Genomic DNA, 20,643 nt, shown 5'->3' on the forward strand with positions numbered 1-20,643 from the left:
GGATAAGCATTCCAAAATGCAGAAGTTTATCTGAATTTCTAAAATTTAACAAGAAGGTTCATGGAGAACAGAATTCCTCATGAGATGTCCAAAACTTACTGTTGCTGGTTACAATAGAATTAACTTTCTCACATTATTATGACAAGTTCTGCTTTCCTTCATAAACTATAAACTGCAGAAATCTATATCAAGGTTCTTTTTTTCTTTTCAGATAGTGATGGGAGATGGGGGAGGAGCTAACCCGCCCCCCCCCAAGAAAACAAAAAACCCCACAAAAAACAAAGCAACCCCAAAAACCCAAAACAAAAATAAACAAAAAACAACCTCCCCACAAAAAACCCCCACTCACCCACAAAACAAACACACACACACACACACACACACAACCCATTTCCAGATGATTGAGTTTATGTTCATTTAAGAAATGGGTAAAGATCTGGGATCCCAAACTGCCTTAGTTCTGTTGGTACTCTGGGAGAAGGATTTTCCTACGTTCTCAGTATTCTGATTCTGCTCTCACCGAATGAAGTCAGCAAGGCTCTGTCTACACTGGCAGGTTCTTGCGCAAGAACACTTGTGCAAGGGTTCTTGTGCAAGAACTCTTCCGCAAGAACATGTCCACACTGCCATGTGGGAGATGTGCTTTTGCGCAAGAGCATCCATGGCAGTGTGGACGCTCTCTTGCGCCATAGGGCTTTTAGCCATAGGGCTTTTTGCACAAAAAACTCCTGCTGTGCCTCCACACTGCCCTCTTGCACAAGAGAGTTTACACCTGTTAGAAAAGAGTGCAGCTCTTGCACAAGAAGCCCTCTCCCACCACACTTTACTGTAAATCTTGTTGCGCAAGAGCGGGTGGGCAGTGTGGACGCTCTGTGGAAGAATGCCCGTTCTTGTGCAATGTAGACATAGCCTGAGTATTTTATCATTGCCGTTAACAGGAGACAAGTTAGGTCAGTCAGTTCAGAGAACTTTGGAAAAGTCTACCCTACGTGAGTACAGAAGCCTTTTAGGTACCAGACTGTGTCTTTTTCAAAGCAGTATTTTTAAAAGAACAGGCTTAAGAAAATATGCTCTTCACCAGTTAATTGGAGAAAATTCATTCCATTTGAGAGTTGGGGAACATCACAGTTTGAAATTATTGGTTTTAAACCTGCCTGCACAAGATCTCATTCCATTTCCAGCCACACCTGTTCAAAAGTAAACAAGATCAAGAATGCACCGTGTACATATGATGTCTAAATAGCCTATGTCTCTGTGGCTTTCCCTCAGGTATGATATGGTCAGAATGCAAAGAAATCTGGGAAGAGGGCCCCCGTGAATATGTCATGCATCTCTGGAACCTGCTGGATTTTGGGATGCTCTCTATCTTCGTGGCATCCTTCACTGCACGGTTCATGGCTTTTCTCAAAGCAACTGAAGCACAACAATATGTAGATCAGTATGTTCCGGATGATGACCTCACTAATGTCACCCTCCCTCCAGAAGTTGCTTACTTTACTTACGGTAAGATGGTTTGGAGGGTTTAATACTTTCTGTGCTTTCAAGCTCATGCATGGCCAAGAAGAATACAGCAGCGTGTTTTTGTATTCATTCATGATATTTTCCCTCAATTATAGCTCATGGTGCTTCTCAGAGCTATTAATTCCAGCCATCTTAGTAAGCAGCTCACATAAGCTAAAGCAGAACAGAGACCTAAGCTCATCTCAGGCTCTGAACGTGTACAGCAACCAGACTCAGTCCTATCATAGGTTGCCTAAATAACCCTGAGCAACTAATAATCATGAAACCAGAAGGAATAGAATATAATTTCAATTACATGTCAGGGAATCGGCTCTACTTTCCTAATATGAGAGGCACACTGTGCTGACAAATGTGTGCTCTGTCAGCTTTATGGTCTCATCATTTGGCAGGTGGAAGTCTTAGGGCTATGTCTAGTATGCAGGCTTCTTTCAGAAGAAGCTTTTCCGGAAGAGATCTTTCGGAAAATTTTATTTTTAAATAGAGCATCTACACAGCAAAAGCGCAATGAAAAAGCGATGTGTTTTTTCGAAAGATAACGTCCACACTGAATGGACACTATCTCACATTTCAGTTATGATCACTGTGGATGGAGTGGCCACCAGGGCATCTGTGCTTTTTTCCTTTTACCTCTTCTTTCAAAAGAACGTCCTCTTCCCCGTCCACACACGCCTTTTTCAGAAAAAGGCTTCTTCCTCGTAGAAAGAATAAAATAGCATTGTGGACTTACGTGTGGGTTTCCTGGACAAATGGCTATTTTTCTGGAAAAACTCTGCAATGTAGACATACCCTTATTGAAGTTGTGGATATTCTGCATATAAAAAGATGCAAGACCTGGGCTTTACAGATAAGAAAAGGAACTACCTATTTGTAACAATTTGGATGAAAAAAAAATCTTTCTCTTTACCTTTAGCACATTTAGGCTTGGTCTACACTAGAGCAGGATGGTCTGCTTAAGGTATGCAACTCAAGCTACATAAAATATGTAGCTGGAGTTGGCTTACTTCATGATAAGCCTTGGTGGGGTCCACACTGCAGGAGGGAGCCAGGAGTAAATGCTCCCATCAGCTTCCCTTACTCCTTGCGAAAGGAGGAGTCCTGGATGCTGGCGAGAGCTGCTCTCAGCTAAATTGAACACCAGAAGATTGACCTCAGGACGTGATAAGTGTTGACATGCCCTTAATGTCTGAATTGTCTACCTCTCAGTTAATGCTAGCCCTGCATATCTATTTGATCTGATTCTGGATAAGCCAAAGTATTTTATCCCAACAGTGGGTGATTTAGTCATGGAACATCGTACTTGTGATGTTGCATGACTCTATTTAATGACATTAGGTTACATAGTCCCCTCATCACAGTGTCATCCCCTCCCCCCCCTGCACTCCCAGGGGGAGAAGTTGAGTCCTAAGGGATCTTGAATTTACACCCCAACCCCATGTGTCCAGCAATTTCTCTCTAGGACTAAACCCCTGGACCTCTTCTTGTGGCCATAGGGCCTAACTCCAAAAGTCATTGCGGAACACTCCTCTCACCAGGGCCATGTGGCTTAGTGGCCAGAGTCACTAATAAACACCCTTCTCACTGGGGCAGTGCAGCCTAGTGGCTGGAGTCACTATACGGCAGGTGAAAGCCTCATGGGTTGGGGTATTGAGGCATGGGGGAAGGGGACCCAGGCCCTCCCTACTCCACTGGATCACAGCCCAGGGTCCTGGTAGCAGTGGTGTGGGCCTCTGCTGACTCAGCGGGAAATCCTACTGCAACACCTTGAATTTCTTGGGAAATAATCTCCCGCCTTGGGCTACTCCCTACCATACTCCACTGGACTCTCTCCTGGGTCCTTCCTTCAGGTCCTCTGTAGCACTGATGTCTCATTGGCTGGCTTCCAGGTCCGGTCTCTCTGGCCGTTCACCTGCAGGAGCTCTGGCAGGGCCTCCTTCGTCCTGTGCAGTCAGCCCAGACTGATCCCCTCGCCATGCTTTTATACCTGCGCTGCAGTCTGAACATGCCCAGCAGGGCCGCAGGGGCAGGGTTTCTTCAGCCATGTGAGCCTGGATAGGCTCAGTCTTCCCAGTGTGGAGCTGGTTCATGCAGTCACACCCTCAGAAAAAATTGCAGAGGGAGATCCAAGAATGAGCGTTCACAAGAGGATAATACTAACAAAATATTATTCAAGAGTTTCCTTTGCTTTCATTCCTAAGGGTGTGTCTAGACTACAGGGTTTTGTCGACAAAAGTCCACTTTTGTCGACAAAACTATACCTGCGTCCACACTGCCTTTGAGTTATGTCGACATAACGTCGACAAAACTCAGCAGTTTTGTCGACGTATGTAAACCTCATTCTATGAGGAACAACGCCTTTTATCGACAGAGTTCTGTCGATAGAAGGCATTATTGCATCTACACTGTCCTTTGCGTCCACACTGTTATGTCGACAGTGCATTGTCGACAGAACTGGCTGTAGTCTAGACGCTCTGTGTCAACAGAAGCTTTGTCGACAGTATCTGTTGACAAAACTTCTGTCGACAAAACCCTGTAGTCTAGACATACCCTTATTGACAAAACTATACCTGTGTCTACACTACTGCCGAGTTCTGTTGACATAACGTCGACAGAACTCGGAAGTTTTGTCAACAGCGGTAAACCTCATTCTATGAGGAATAACGCCTTTTGTCGACAGAGTTCTGTCGACAGAAGGCGTTATTGCATCTACACTGTCCTTTGCGTCTACACTTCCATGTCGACAAAGTGGCTTGCTTTGTCAACAGAACTGGATGTAGTCTAGATGCTCTTTGTCAACAGAAGCTTTGTCGACAGTATCTGTCGACAAAAGCATGTAGTCTAGATGACAGTTTATGAGAACAGGTCAGTAGTTTCACAACTGACAATCTCTTGTCATATCACACAGGGAGGGTTGCCACTGATCCCCCTCAGTTGCACATTGCATTTCTTCACATACAAAAGCAAAAAAAGAGTATGGAAGACAATTTTGCTCAGACTCGTACCCAATGAAACCTTATGAATGATTTGCTGCACAGAAGAGGAGCTAAATCCACAACAGATATTTCCTATAACCATGTTTGACAAACTAGAATAGAAAATATGCAATAATAAAATGATTCTTTAACTTCTCATGCATAGGTTTTAAATATTTGAGGGGTGACCACACCAGAGGCACAATGGGGAGTTAGCAGCCCAACTCTTATTGACTTTCCACAGGAGACTGACACCAAAATTGCGCTTTGGGTGAAATCTTAACCCGACTAACATCAGTATATGTTTCACCATTGATTACAGTGGGGCCAGGTTTCAACCTTTGGTGCTTTGGAAATTCTTCACGTTGGAGTTTTCTTTTTTCTCAGTGATAATAAGGATGAGAACAACTATAACACAAACTGGACAAAATATTTCCTGATATTGAAATGGCCCTTCCTTAGAGTTGAAAAATGAATACAGGCTTTGCATTTAGGTTGGGTTGGATTCAGTGCATGCAGACAAGGCCCCATCCTCCATACTCAAATTGTGACTCTCACTTTAATCATCGGAAGTTTGGTTCACAAAAGGAATTGAGGATGTTGATACAGAGACAGAGAAAGGTCCATCTTGTTCCCTATGGTCTTAATTGGTTTATTCTAACCAGATGGACTATAAAGAACATAAGTCTAGTATTGAAACATTCTGCCAGATTTAGAGTCACCTGCCCAAATAATCCAAATCACTAATGAAAAAATGGATTGGTTCCTCGTCTGGTGTAAATTAGGATAGCTTGCTTCCCTGAAGTCAGGGGAGCAAAGCTAAAGTACAGCAGCAAAAAGTTCTAGTCTATTTGCCCAGTCAGACTATTTACAAATAATTGTATTTTCAAACACAATATTTGAAGATAAGCGTCTCTCTCACCCACTGGACAAAACATGATGCCATTGAAATTGTTACATTCTATTTTTTCTGGTTTGCTACTGGAATATTGTTAATAAGCCTTTTGTTAAATGGTGAGGAGCTCCATCTTGTGGAACAATTTGATTGTTTGCAAACCTTTTGCCATTTTTTACTCTTTTACTCTTGGGAAGAATGCGTAGGAAAAAAAGTCAGGGCAAAGAAGGGAAAATTTTTCAGTTAACAATCTTTGGCTGATTTTTAATCCAAATATATTTTCTCATTGTGCTTGAAGAAGGATCTTTTATATTTTATAAAGACACACATACATACCAGGGAGATTTCTATGTAGTTCTGTCCATCCACAGATTACATTATTTACCCAGTACATACAGGGAGAGCTTTTCAGAAAACTGATTTTCCCAGGCTATGTGTTTTCAATTTTCACTGCATAATATGAGCCTAAACTTAACAAAAAATATAAATAACAAAATTTTAAATTGTAATGTGTGGTAATCAAAAGCTTTTTAATAGATGAAGTTATATTTAATGTGTTTGTTTTGATAAAGTTTTGTGACATGTTTATGTGTTTCACAGATACAATTATTATAAGTTTTTTAAAAATTATGAGAATCAAGTGATTGGTCATAACATATTAAGTTGCAGTTTTGATGGAGGTTGCATACAAAAGAAGTATTAGTTGTCTTGTGATAAATTGCAGTACAACTTCTATAGGTTATTTTTCTTGAAACTTTGTATTAGGTAGTCTTGTAAAAGAAAGTGCAATGCACTGTGCATAAACAATTCAATTATGATACATGTTCAATTAAATTTAACTGCATCTTTTTATGGCCAGCTACTCTTGATCTGCAGGAGTTTATGCCATATGCTTTACTTAAGCAGCTTGATTCAGAACTGTCTATTATCCCATGTAAATTTTGAAAAAAATCTAATTTGTACATTTATTTATTTTGCTTGGGGAGGTGAACAAACTTGGATGATCTGCTTCTTACTTGGTGCTTGTTGTTAATTATATGACTATCCAACTTTGAAAAAGAGAAAAACCTCAGAAAACCACTTCCTTGTGTGTCAGTGGAAACTACAGGTGTTAAATTATTTTCTAAATCTCTTATCTCAAGTAAACACTATAAAAATGAAGCTTGTTGAGTTTTTCCCCCTCCAACATCTGAGCTGTGAGCTGCAGTGTGATTCGGTGATATATATTTTCCTTCAATTTCTTTTAAAAAAACACAGGTGAAATCTTGGCCTCGTGAAAGTCAATGACAAAATTTCCCACTGACTTCAATGGGGCCAGTATTTTTCCTTACTCATTCTTGGTTCCAGAGTAATATATTTGTATTAAAAGTTAGTTATCTTTATTTTTGAACTTTGGAACCCTGGTTAATAATGTAACAATTGATTGTAAACTGGCATAGAACAAATTGTAAACTTCTCTGCAAACATTTACTCTCCCCCCAAAAAACAATATTGATTAAACATAAACAGACTAACACGGCTCTCCTTCTGAGACTTTTAAACATAGTCATAAAAGGGATGTGTTTCCAGCCTTCTGCTTTAAGGGTGTGTCTAGACTACCTAGTTTTGTCGACAAAAGTGGACTTTTGTCGACAAAACTATACCAGCGTCTACACTACCGCTGAGTTCTGTCGACATAACATCGACAGAACTCAGCAGTTTTGTCGACGCTGGTATACCTCATTTTACGAGGCATAACACCTTCTGTCGACAGAACTCTGTCGACAGAAGGTGTTATTGCCTGTAACACTGCGTCCAGACTACGGAGTTCTGTCGACAAAGCAGCTTGCTTTGTTGACAGAACTCAATGTGTCTGGACGCTCTTTGTCGACGGAAGTTTTGTCGACAGTATCTGTCGACAAAACTTCCGTCGACAAAACGCGGTAGTCTAGACGTACCCTAAGTTCAGAACTGAACTTTACAGATATGCTACAGGAAATACTCTGCTTCTTTTCGTACCATCTGGATTCATGCAAATAATATGCCTGTGTCTTTAAATATGGGACATGTTTTGGTTTGAGTCAAAAGCCTCGTATTCAGTGATGAGTCTCAGTTAATGCAAGAACACCTAGATACTTATATTCAAAGCATATTCAAAATATGTAAATTACAATAGTGTGTATGCATACAGGAGATTTTTAAAAACAAATGGCTAAATAATTTGATTTTTCAAATTTAAAATTTAACAGAATTTTAGATCTATTAAAAGGTTTGGCAGTTCGACTGGTTTTATCTGAACAAATCCAAACCTCTTTGGTCTAGTCTTATGAGGACAGATTTTGCCATGAGCTATTTAGTTACATTGTGTGTGTTTAAATGGTGCAGTTAATCAAAAGCTGGGCATTTTCCTATCAGTGTGATTCTGACCCACAATAACGAAGCTCACAATGACATCAGCTGGAGCAGGAGATGATGATGCACTATACTGGGAGTCAGGGAATCTGGGTGCTGTTGCCCAGTTCTGCCCTGATTGGCTGTGTGCTTTGGGCAAATGGATGCAAACTTTGCCGTGCCTCAGTTTCTCCATGTGAAAAAAATCTAATCGTTCCTATCCATCTTTGTAGAGCACCATGAGACCTGCAGATCATTAGTAGATTCCTACACTTTTCCCTTTAATCCTGGCCAGAATGGAAACCCAGAACCTATTTTATAGGTCATTTTTATTCATCTCTTTCCGACATTTTCTGTTACTAATACTTTTATATGTGTGTATTGTTTCAGCCAGGAACAAGTGGCTTCCCTCGGACCCTCAGATCATATCAGAAGGACTATATGCAATAGCTGTGGTACTCAGCTTCTCCCGCATTGCTTACATTCTTCCAGCCAATGAAAGCTTTGGCCCTCTTCAGATTTCTTTGGGAAGGACTGTGAAAGACATCTTCAAATTCATGGTCATCTTCATCATGGTGTTTGTTGCCTTCATGATCGGAATGTTCAACCTTTACTCTTACTACCTTGGTGCAAAATATAACCCAGCATTTACCACGTGAGTACCTAGGGAAAGGAGGCTATAGAGATTATATAGTTTTAGATCTAGTAAGATCTCTTTCCGGGCTGCCTCATATGTAAGTTACATGCCTTCTTCAACTCATGTTGTTTGCACTATATTGCTGCAATGTTTAATTATTTCAAGCGGTGGCGACGGCTCTAAATGCATGAATCCATTAGAACTGATGGCTAAACTCTTGTGCCACGTTTAGTAAGCAGAGATGATCCTACATCCAAGCCCTCCTTTTTCCTGTCCCCCTAAATCCAGTCTTCTCTGGCTCAGCCAGTCACCCAGTTCCTCCTTTCTCTGCTCCCCGGGATGCTTTTCCTTTACATTTTATATCTATGGATGCACTATAATGCCTGTTTTGGCTCCCAAGGTGCCCTTAACTTCACCTTATATTTATGGTAGGGTCCTAATGAAGCTAGCAGTCTGTCAAGCTAGTTACAGCTAGTCAGGCTTTAAAAGTTTCCTGAGTTAGAGGCAGTGTTCCCTGTAAGCTTTGCTCTTCTGCGACCCTTCAGGAGAGATTCAAATACCGCTCAGCTGATTAGCTATGTTTTGTTTCTACGGGTGGTGCACGTTTGCTCATTCCCCAGTGCACATAAAGAGTTATTCTGCACATGGATAGAAAAATCTTCACATGTATGGAACACTGGTCACAGGTGCCCCAGAATATTTGCAGGCTTCTGAAATTCTTGCCTCTGTTGCAGTTTGGCAGAGAGAGAATACTGCTTCAATTGATCAGGGTGTTTTAGCTGGGAGGCCGGTAGTATAAGCTCCAGTTTTGATGTTATATCTCAGGTGTCTTTCAAAGAGTGTGCAGTCTGCATACAAGGAAACCCAGTAACTCAGAATCTGTTATTTCTAGGGTAAAACATAAACAGGAACATTTTTTTTGAGGTGAGTGGAAAGAGCAGGGGACATTTTCATAAAATTATCTTGACAGTAGTGAAAAAGATCCCCCTGTGTGATTGCACCTTTAAGAGCAGTCAGTACATCAAGTGGGGTTGCATTTGTGATCAACACAAAAGAGATTAAACAGCTAATTATCACCCAAAAGCTACTGCTACCAAAACGTATATAAAAATGATGAAGCGGTAACATTGCGCATGGTTTGCATTTGTAATTTCACACCTGGATGTGGCTGCTATGCCAGACAAGTTTTTAAAAAGTGCTATTGATGCATTTCAAAAAAAAACAATCAATAAATAACAGTGGAGAATATAAGACAGAGAGCTTCACGTTCCCTAAATCAAGCTTGTGCATCTCTCTATAGAGAAGTCTGTGCAGATGTGTATAACATCCAGCCAACATATGGGTAAGAAACAAGTAAAGATGTAGACTAAGTTGTTCTTCATCTCCCTCTAGTGACCATTTAATAAATCAACAACAACCTTGAGAAGCCAGAGGTTGTCTGCACATTGCAGTTTGCTGCGTATACTGTGTTACAGCTGGTTGAATACGGCAACAAATCATTCCTCAGATACTGTACTACCGTATGTGCAATGGCTGAATAATAGGACTGCACGGCTACACAGCAGGACTAAAGCCGGAATAAGATAGGCAACTTGAGCTATGCCATTTGTGTAGCTTAAATTGAAATAGCTTATTTCGTCTTTCATTACTGTCTATGCAGCAGGAAATCTGAGTTAGAGCACTCTTCCTCAGACTTCCCTTACTGCTCATAAAATGAGGGTTACAAGAATTGGAGCAAAAAGCCCTCCAGCTCAACGTTATGTCAACATTCTGTAAAAATAACTGCTTGCTTTGTAGCCGCAGACTATGTTATTTCGGAATAACATGAGTTATTCCGAAATAACGCTGCTGTGTAGACATAGCTTAAGTGAAAAGTGATTTCCCAAAATATGTCTAAACTTATTCAGACAAAGCTAATATGTTTGATATCACACCCATCATTTGGAAACTAGATATGTGGTCACCAAGTTGTGCTCCTATATGCCAGAAACTAATAACTGTAGGCTGGGTACATCTACACTACATGGAAGATCAATGCTTCTGCGGTTGATTTTCTGGGGTTTGATTTAGCAGGTGTAGTATGAACCCACTGGATCAAACTCAGGGGGTGTCCCCATCAGCACCAGCACTCCTCCCATGCTTCATGAGGAGGAAGGGAAGCCAGTGAGAGTGTTTGCTCCCATTGGTTTCCCCCTGTGTGGATGGTGCAGAAATGTGATGTGCGATACATCAACTCCAGCTATGTAATTTATGTAGCTGGAGTTGCATCTTTTACTTTGAGCAGGCCCCTGAGTTTCTAACTAATGCCTCTCTGGAAGGGTTTGTAGCCTCCTGGATGTGGTAGGCACTGCAAAGCAGAAGCCTTAGGGATCCATACGGAACTCCATGCTCGACACCACGCATCCTGGAGCACGAGGACAGCTGGCCCCTTTACACCTCTCTCTGGACACACACCCACCAGCAGCATCGATCCCTTAAGAGATGGGCTGCTGTTAGCTTCCCTAGCTGCACCTGTGCCATCAGTCCCTGAGGCAGAAGGTACAGAGTGAGAGTTCATGTTTCAACTAGAGTTGATTCCCAGGTGCACTCCCAATCCGAATGGCCATGTTATTCCCCAGGTCCGCCTGACTGCCACTCCTCTCCCCTGTGCAAGCCACGCAATAAAGGCCGATGTTGTGCCATTGACTTCAGTGGAGTCAGGATTTCACCTATGGAGTTTGAAGTGTGAACGTAGGCACAGATGGAATTAAAATTGGCTCCCAAGGAGGAGAGACAACTTGTCATGGTGGTCCCTCTGCTTTCTTCAGAGAAGTCCTGGAGCTATTGTGGCTATTAGCCAGGAGAGGCGGGGAGGGTGTCCCTAGCCTCTCGGCTGGAAGCTGGGAATGGGTGATAGGAGCTGGATCACTTGATGATTCTCTGTTCTGTTCATTTCCTCTGGGACACCTGAAATTGGCCACTGTCAGAAGACAGGATACTGGGTTGGATGGACCTTTAATCTGCTCCAGTATGGCCATTTTTAGGTTCCATTCCTCCTCTGCTTATGCTCCCATCTGTGATGCAAGATAGAGGCACATTGGCGACATCCAATATGTTTCCTCCTTGTAGGTCTAACCTAATGATGTCACTTTAAGACAACCCCTGAAGTGACAGTTAAGCAAATGTTTAAGGTGATTCTGAAGCACCAACCTGAAAAGTAAATGTCAATTGGTGTTGTGATGGTGCGATGCTGCCAGTAGCCTCACAGTGAGGAAATAACCTTCCCCACTTAGTTTGGCAGTTTGTCCAAACATATAGGATCCATCTATATTACTCCATGGTCTAGCACAGTGGTTCCCAACGTTTTCGGCATCATGCCCCCTTTTTGATTTTTGCGAAACCCTCACGCCCCCCCCCCCCCCAAAAACCCAGCAGCAAAACTTGTGTAAAAAAAAGGTGCTGGTACTCCAGGGGAAAAATTGTTGCCCACCCAAAAAAATTGCCCTTTTAAGAGCAGAGCAGGCATTGCCCTTTTAAGGTGGACATTTTCAAGTCTGCCTGGGACTGCGAATGTTCCGGCGGATGCCCGAGCCAGGAAAAACAGAAAATACTGGACATTTCACATGGTATTTTCTGAATTTTCTTACCAGATGGACCGGGTTCTTTCTTAGGGGAGATTGACGGAGCGGGGGTCTGGGTCACCTCATTCCCCCCCTGGAATTTCTTCACACACACACCCAGTTTGGGAACCTATGGCTCGTGTAACATATGCTTTATAAAGCAGAGTTAAAATTTTCTAATCAAAGAAAATATGCCTCCTAGGCTTCTTCTGTTGCCTCAGGACACAATTTAATGGAGGGATTTCCAGGACTGGATGCAAGTACATTTATCTGTTTCTAATAACAAGGTAGAAGAAAACGGAGTATGCAGGAGACATGTTAATCATACGAATAGGAGATGATGCCCTTGAAGCACAGGAGTTAATCAGCGGCTGAGTCACTATCTCCCCAGACCGCCTGGTGGAATAGAAACCATCAGTTATGGTTCTCTGTTGGTGCATGTTTTCAAACCAGTTGGTTAATGAATTTTAGACCGTCTCTGTTGCAGTATCATTGTGCCGCGTTGCTATTTACTGATAAGCTTAACTAACCATGAGATTCTCATTATAACCCTGGCAGCAGCTGTTGTCACATGAGGTAAATGATGAACAAGCCTTGATTGAGGTTGCAGGATCAGGGAGTGAGAGTGGATGGGTGCTGCTGCTGGTGGGGTGCTGCCTTCGGGGCTGGGTGCCTGGCCAAAAGCTGCTGCTCACCAGCCAATCAGCCGTGAAAGCAGCACAGATGTAAAGGTGGCAGTACCATGACCCTCCCCCCCCCCCAAAAAAAAACCTCTGGCAACCCCCCTGCAAATCTCTTTTAGGTCAAGACCCCCAATTTAAGAAACTCTGGTGTCCGCTGTGACATTTGTATAGTATAGGGTAAAAGCACAGAGAAGACCAGATTTCATGGTCTAAGCCATGTTTTTCATGGTTGTGAATTTGGTAGGGCCCTGCAAATAAGCCATGTAGGAATTTGGGAAAGAAGTCACAACTCAACTTAGGGTGGAAAGGTATCAGGTTCCTAATTCAGGACAGCAGATTCTCTACCAGCAAGGCAGAGGTGTGCGCTGTCTGAACATCTGACAATGTCCCATTGGCACTGTTGACCTTCATCCCACAACCTGATCCATTCACAGAGGAGGGCCACACGGAATGCCACTGAAGTTGGAGTGGCACTGCACAGGTGACAAATGTCCCAGCACAGGTCAGATTGCAGAATCGATTCTCATGCCAAGCACATTTCAGCTAGCACCATTGGAGGTGGATAGCTCAGTGGTCTGAGCATTGGCCTGCTTAAACCCCAGATTGTGAGCTCAATCCTTGAGGGGACCATTTAGAGATCTGGGGCAAAATCTATCAGGGTATCTCTACACTACCCTCCTAGTTCTAACTAGCGGGGTAATGTAGGCATACCACACTTGCAAATGAAGCCCGGGATTTGAATTTCCCGGGCTTCATTTGCATAAGCGGGGAGCCGCCATTTTTAAAACCCCGCTAGTTCAAACCCCGTGCAGCGCGGCTACACGGGGCTCGAACTAGGTAGTTCGGACTAGGATTCCTATTCCGAACTACCGGTACACCTCGTTCGAGCCCCGTGTAGCCGCGCTGCACGGGGTTCGAACCAGCGGGGTTTTAAAAATGGCGGCTCCCCGCTTATGCAAATGAAGCCTGGAAAATTCAAATCCCGGGCTTCATTTGCAAGTGCGGTATGCCTACATTACCCCGCTAGTTCGAACTAGCGGGGTAGTGTAGACATACCTCCAGAGATGGTACTTTGTCCTGCCAAGAGGGCAGGGGCCTGGACTCAATGACCTCTCAAGGTCCCTTCCAGCTCTATGAAATAGGTATAAGTGTATCTCCTCTGTGAGGAAAATTCATGGGTGGACATTCCTGCAACTTTGTTCAGAATGCTGTTTCTGTTACGAACAGTAGATTTCCAGGTGCCAGTATTGCTGTTTTGGATTATTTTAATATCCTGGAGTGTGACACACGTGATTAGTAATGGAGATGTGCAGTTTTTTCACATAATGCATATACCATACAGCTCAGGAATTAACATTCATTTAGACCATTCTCAGGCACTTTCACAAAGCTGGAGATTTGGGGGTGTTTAGTTGTAAACATATGGTGTCAATGTATACATATAAAGAATATATTAGCATATGGACAAGTATGTATCACATAGAGTTTCCAATCAATATTTTACTGAGCTGTCTGTGAGTTCTGCTGCAGAATATGGTTGGTATTGACAAATGGCATTGACTGACTCATAAAGAGAAGGAGGAACCGATTATGGGCAACCACTTTAAACAGCTTCTGTGAAAATTCACCCAGGAAAAAAAAGGGGGGTTGCTTTTGTTGTTTGCGGTGTTCATAAACTGTGTGTGGTAGATGTGCAAACATTTCTTTAAAGGCGTTTACTGGTAGGAGTGTCTGTGAGAGTTCTAAGTGGATATAATAGAAATTTTACAGAAAGCAAATTTTGAAAATGTGTAAATGCGTTTGCTTGTGCTGAAAACTGAATCTGAGAAATCTATGCACCCAGTCATGAAATAGACAAAAGAACCACGTGGTCTGCAGGCCAAAGCAAAACTAACCTATGTCTGTCTTTTTATTCTCTGTTTGTATGGGGCTTAGCAGGCCTGGGCAAAGGGTTTGTGGGGCCCGAGGCAGGACACTGGGAGCAGGGCCCTGGGCCTACCCGGTTTATGGTGAATACTCAGCAGCGCGGGCCCTGAAAGCATGGGGCCCAAGGTATTTGCCTTGCTCACCTTGTCCTAGGGCTAGGGTTGCCAGGTGGTATAACGAAAAATATCGAATCCCCGCCCCCCCCCCAAAAAAAAAACCCACCAGGGAATAAATTCTGTTGAGAAAAAAAGGGGAGGGGGAGACCCAAAAAAAAGAACCCCGAAAGTTATTAATCTAAAAAAAAATAAAAAACCAGCATGGCCCCTTTAAGAAATGCTACAGGCTGCCGGCGGCTATCCGCCATTTTGTCTTCCTGCTCCGGGCCAGACAGCTCCCCTGAGGAACCAAGTAAACACCCAGTATTTTTGCCTCCTGTTTGGGAAAAAATCAGAAAATACTGGACATTTTAGGTGTCCGGTATTTTCTGAATTTTTTTTACTGGACCGGAGGCGAAAATACCAGACTGTCCAGTTCAATACTGGACATCTGGCAACCCTACCTAGGGCCGGGCCTAGAGCTTAGCACAATAGCAGTTTAAGCCCATGACCATGGCTCCTAGGTACAAATGTAGTAGTAATAAATATCATTCTTCAGTGGGAGTTGGACTGGGGTCCCTACACAGACTCAATATGGGATACCCACCATGAACTGCTAAATACATCAAGAACTATTCAGTCATCTTATTCAATGAATGATGAATCATAAGTATCTCATGGGCAATTTGTTAGCATCAAAAAGAAGTTACATTTGACAAAAAAGTCCATGAATTATTTGCTTAGCTCTACTAATTACAGAGCATCCCCAATTTATGAGCAGGTTGTATTCCAAAAGCTTGTTTTTAATTTGGTTGTTTGGAACTTGGAATGCATTTTCCCATAGAACAATGTTATACATGCTAGTTGGGTTCCCAGGCTAGCCCACAAAAGCTTATATAACCCATAATGTAGCTGAATACTGTATATGTGTAATTAAAATAAGTAGAAATAGTTTTTTTATTATTTAACCTTGAATGCTGGCGCTTGAGGAAAGACAGTTTTAATTAGAGGAGGTAGAATCATAAAATAGTAGAACTGATAGGGACTTCGAGAGATCATCAAGTCCAGTCTGGCAGGATAGAGTATCATCTATCAGGGGTCTCCAACCTTTTTACGCCCCAGATCACTTTTTAAATGACAGAATAAGCCAAGATCTACCACCCAACTCCTTCCTTGAAGCCTTGACCCTTCCTTGAAGCCCCACCCTGCCCTCTCTATTCTCCTCCTCTCCATCACTTGCTATCCCCAACCCTTATACTGTTGCTTTTTTCCCCCATTCTTCTGTAGGAAGAGGTTTTTCCAACATTTGGCCTGTCTAGACTGGACCAAATATCAGAAAACCCCCTTCTTTTGGAAGCCCCCTTATTCCTCGTGGATAGAGGAATATAGGGGTTACCGAAAGAGTATGTTTGCTCTTCCACTAAAAGAAGTAGAAGAACAAACGCATCCCTGGATGTGGAAGAGTTTTTCTGGGATACCTCTGGAATCTCGGAAAAACTCCTGCAGTCTAGCTGGACCCTCACTAGGTTGAGACAGGATGTGTGGAGCCTGGGATGGGAATGAGGGGTTTGGGTGTGGGAAGGGGTGAGAAGTGCAAGCTCTGGGAGGGAATTTGGATGCAGGAGGAGGTGGAGGAGGGGATTCTGGCTCAGGGAGGAGGCTCCAGGCTGGGGAGTGTTGGGGTCAGGTGGAGGGTTGGGGTACTGAGCAAGCCACAGGCTTGTGGATGTGAGGGTGCAGGAGTTTGGGATGGGGGATGGGAGGGGCTCAGGACAGGGAGGTTAGGAGTATAATGGGCTCAGGACACAGATTTGTGGTATGTGGATGGTGTATAAGTGTTGTGGCAAAAGACTGAGGATGTGGGGGTGCAGGAATTTGGCAATGAGAGAGGATCAGGACAGGGGGTTCCAGTGTATGATAGGCTCAAATCTAGGGTCTGGGGGGGGGGGGGGTGAAAGAGAGAGGTGTGGGAGTGTTATGATGCTGAGGACAGATGGGAGTTTGTTGGCCAGGCTTCATTTTTAACTAAAAACTTGCCAGCTGTCTACACTGGCCGCTTGAATTTGCGCAAGAGCACTGACTTTGTAATGTACAAAATCAGTGCTTCTTGAGCAAATACTTTCACGCTTCCGCTCTGGAAAAAGCCCTCTTACACAAGAATACTTGCTCAAGAGGGCCAGTGTAGACAGGGAAGAATTGTTTTGCGCAAAAAAGCCCCGATGGCTAAAATGGCGATCGGAGCTTTCTTGCGCAAAATCATGTCTAGACTGGCCACGGAAGCTTTTGCGCAAACGCACTTTTTGCGCAAAAGCATCCATGCCAATCTAGACGTGCTTTTGTGGAAATACCTTCCTGTGTGTCATTGCACTTTTTAAATCACATCTTCCATTTGGTCGGCCTTGTACTCTAAAGAACAGAGCACTCTAAACCATTGACTACATCAGCGATTTATAAATCAGAGGCAGCATACAAAGAGTGCTGTTGTCTCTGAAATGTGCATATCTCTGTGGCAGAAGGAACAAAGTGTGTGCTACTCCTGCTTAATTTTAGACTCCTAAATACAGAGTTTGTTTAGCTAACTGCGTAATTGCAAAATATTTTTTTAAAGCTCTTCCTTTTCTCCCTTGTCAGAATTTTCACTGGAATTGATGCAGATCACAGTTGTGTTTATCTGTTCATTTTTCTATGCTGTGTACAGAACATAGTTGTTGAAACAGTCTGTAATTGAGATCATGCTATGTAAACAGCACTGAAATGGAAGCAGGACTGATTGCATTCACATTGCTTTCTGCATCCCAAATCAGGTTGAAGCCTGGGGTTTTGTCTCTCCCTTTTCCCTGCCCCCATACTCTTGCGGAGGAGAAATTCAATTCAGTGAGTTCATTCAGTTTCTTCATTCCTTGGACACTCTTTTCATTTCCTTTCATTAAAATGTGGCATTTTAGACACCATTGACCATATCTCATGTTGGAGGAGCTAAGACTTCATATTTGTGAAGAAGTGCTCAGTCCGAAATGATGCCTTGAGCTTTCTTAAGAAAGGAATGCTCCAGGAGGGATGTACATGAAATAAAGGAGTAATGGGAAGGACAATGATGCTAAATCAAGTCCACATGCACCAAGATCTCATGTATTCTATGGATTTTAGTCTCCCCTTGGTACAAAAGCAGAACATTCTATTTAGCTTGCATGGGAAAGATATGTGCTCTGAGTGAGAAATAACCCGTGGTGCACTGAAGTATATACTGAAACACATTAGAGCAGGGGAGATGTCATGTAATATAGTCATTACAAGAAAACGGCAGAATCAGCTTTTTAGGCTTCAGATCCTGCTTCAGTCCATAACTCACCATGGGAATCTGTGCAGGTCACAAGCTTTCTCTGTTCTTTAGTTTGCCAGTCCATAAAGAAGATGAAATGCCTTCTCCCTCACAGGAGTGCGGATCTTGGGCTTCCTTAGCATCTGTTGCTGATGCATATTGAGATCAAAGGCAGTCTAGGAAGTCAGAGTAGTTTTATGCTTTTACTTCAGACATTGGACTAAAACTCTTCTTTAAATGGTCACAGAGGGTAGCCCTGTTAGTCTGTAATGAAAAAAACCTTTAAAAACAACAATGGTCCTGTAGCACCTTAGGGTATGTCTACACTACCTCGTTAGTTCGAGCTAGGTAGGGTAATTAGGGCAACTGGAGTTGCAAATGAAGCCCGGGATTTAAATATCCCGGGCTTCATTTGCATGTTCCCGGGAGCCGCCATTTTTAAATCCTCCTTAGTCCGAACTCCATGCCCGCGGCTCCATGTGGCACGGAGTAGGTAGTTCGAATTAGAGATCCTACTTCAAACTACCGTTACTCCTCATTCCACGAGGTTGCCCTAATTACCCTACCTAGCTCGAACTAACGAGCTAGTGTAGACATACCCTTAGAGACTAACCAAAAAATATATGGATAGTATCATGAGCTTTTGTGGGCACAACCCACTTCTTCAGATGACAGATATAGAGTAAGAGGCACAGAGGTTGAATTAGGAAGCTTTATAATTCAACCTCTGTGCCTCTTGCTCTCAGCTATTGAACCAAAAACCTGCATTTTAATCCACACATTCTGAGACATGCACCAGAATTGGAGATGAACTATTGAACACTTAAAACTTTAACATGCCATTCTAGTTAAAGCGCCTACATCATAGTATGTGAGCATATCACATCTGTCCTCACAACACCCATGCGAGGTATGGTAGCACTTCCATTATAGATGGAGAACTGAAGCACAAACTGCAGAGGACCATAAGAACATGAAAACATAAGAACAGCCATACTAGGTTAGACCAAAGGTCCATCTAGCCCAGTATCCTGTCTGCTGATGCCCCAGAGGCAGTGAATACAACAGGTAATTATCACATGATCCCTCTCCTGTCATCTATTTCCAGACAAACAGAGGCCAAGGACACCATTCCTACCCATCCTGGCAGATCTCCTAGCTCTTTTCTGAACTCTGAATCTCCTAGCTCTTTTCTGAAATCTGTTAAAGTCCTGGTTTTTACAACATCCTCTGGCAAGGAGTTCCACAGGCTGACTGTGAGCTGTGTGAAGAAAACTTCCTTTGGTTTGTCATGATTTGTACCCATAATAGAAGAACTAGGGGTCACCAAATGAAATTAATAGGTAGCAGGTTTAAAACAAACAAATCTCATAGCTTTCTTTGATAGGTTAATGAGTCTTGTGGATAGGGGAGAGGCAGTGGACGTGGTATACCTAGACTTTAGTAAGGCATTTGATATGGTCTCACATGATATTCTCATCAATAAACTAGGCAAATACAACTTAGATGTGGCTACTATAAGGTGGGTGCATAACTGGCTGGATAACCATTCTCAGAAAGTAGTTATTAATGGTTCACAATCCTGCTGGAAAGTGGGGTTCTGCAGGGGTCTGTTTTGGGACCGGTTCTGTTCAATATCTTCATCAACTATTTAGATATTGGCATAGAGAGTATGCTTATTAAGTTTGCAGATTATACCAAGCTGGGAGGGGTTGCAACTGCTTTGGAGGACAGGGTCATAATTCAAAATGATCTGGACAAAATGGAGAAGTGGTCTGAGATAAACAGGGTGAAGTTTAATAAGGACAAATGCAGAGTGCTTCACTTAGGAAGGAACAGTTTCACATGTACAGAATGAGAAGCGACTGTCTAGGAAGGAGTATGGCAGAAAAGGATGTAGGAGTTATAGTGGACCACAAGTTGAATATGAGTCAGCAGTGTGCTGCTGTTGCAAAAAAACCAAACATGATTCTAGGATGCATTAACAGGTGTGTTGTGAGCAAGACATGAGAAGTCATTCTTCCGCTCTACTCTGCGCTGATTAGACCTCAGTTGGAGTATTGTGTCCATTTCTGGGCACCACATTTCAAGAAAGATGTGGAGAAACTGGAGAAGGTCCAGAGAAGAGCAACAAGAATGATTATAGGTCTAGAGAACATGACCTATAAAATAAGACTGAAATAATTGGACTTGTTTAGCTTGGAAAAGAGAAGACTGAGAGGGGACTTGATAGCGGTTTTCAGATATCTAAAAGGGTGTCACAAGGAGGAGGGAGAGAAATTGTTCTTCCTGGCCTCTGAGGATAGAACTAGAAACAGTGGTCTTAAACTGCAGCAAGGGAGGTTTAGGTTGGACATTAGGAAAAAGTTCCTACTTGTCAGGATGATTGAACACTGGAATAAATTGCTAGGGAGGTTGTGGAATCTCCATCTCTGGAGATATTTAAGAGTAGGTTAGATAAATGTCTATCAGGGATGGTCTAGACAGTACTGGGTCCTGCCATGAGGTCAAGGGCCTGGCCTCCATGACCTCTTGAGGTCCCTTCCAGTCCTAGTGTTCTATGATTCTATGATTGTATGAACTTTTCCTTATTCACTTTTTCCACACCAGTCATGATATTTTAGACCTC

The 20,643-nt window shown here is 42.9% G+C and overlaps 1 protein-coding gene across 1 annotated transcript in view; it reads left to right on the plus strand.

Moving 5' to 3' along the window:
* Positions 1–20,643, plus strand: part of TRPC7 (transient receptor potential cation channel subfamily C member 7) — a 156,797-nt gene that overhangs the window by 108,145 nt on the left and 28,009 nt on the right. Inside the window, 2 exon segments of the mRNA XM_089769627.1 lie at positions 1,270–1,503; positions 8,146–8,410. Of these exon segments, the coding sequence (XP_089625753.1) occupies positions 1,270–1,503; positions 8,146–8,410 (499 nt within the window).

Source organism: Pelodiscus sinensis, chromosome 16, assembly GCF_052426305.1.
Source record: "Pelodiscus sinensis isolate ZL-2025 chromosome 16, ASM5242630v1, whole genome shotgun sequence".
In the NCBI taxonomy this organism is placed as follows: domain Eukaryota; kingdom Metazoa; phylum Chordata; order Testudines; family Trionychidae; genus Pelodiscus; species Pelodiscus sinensis.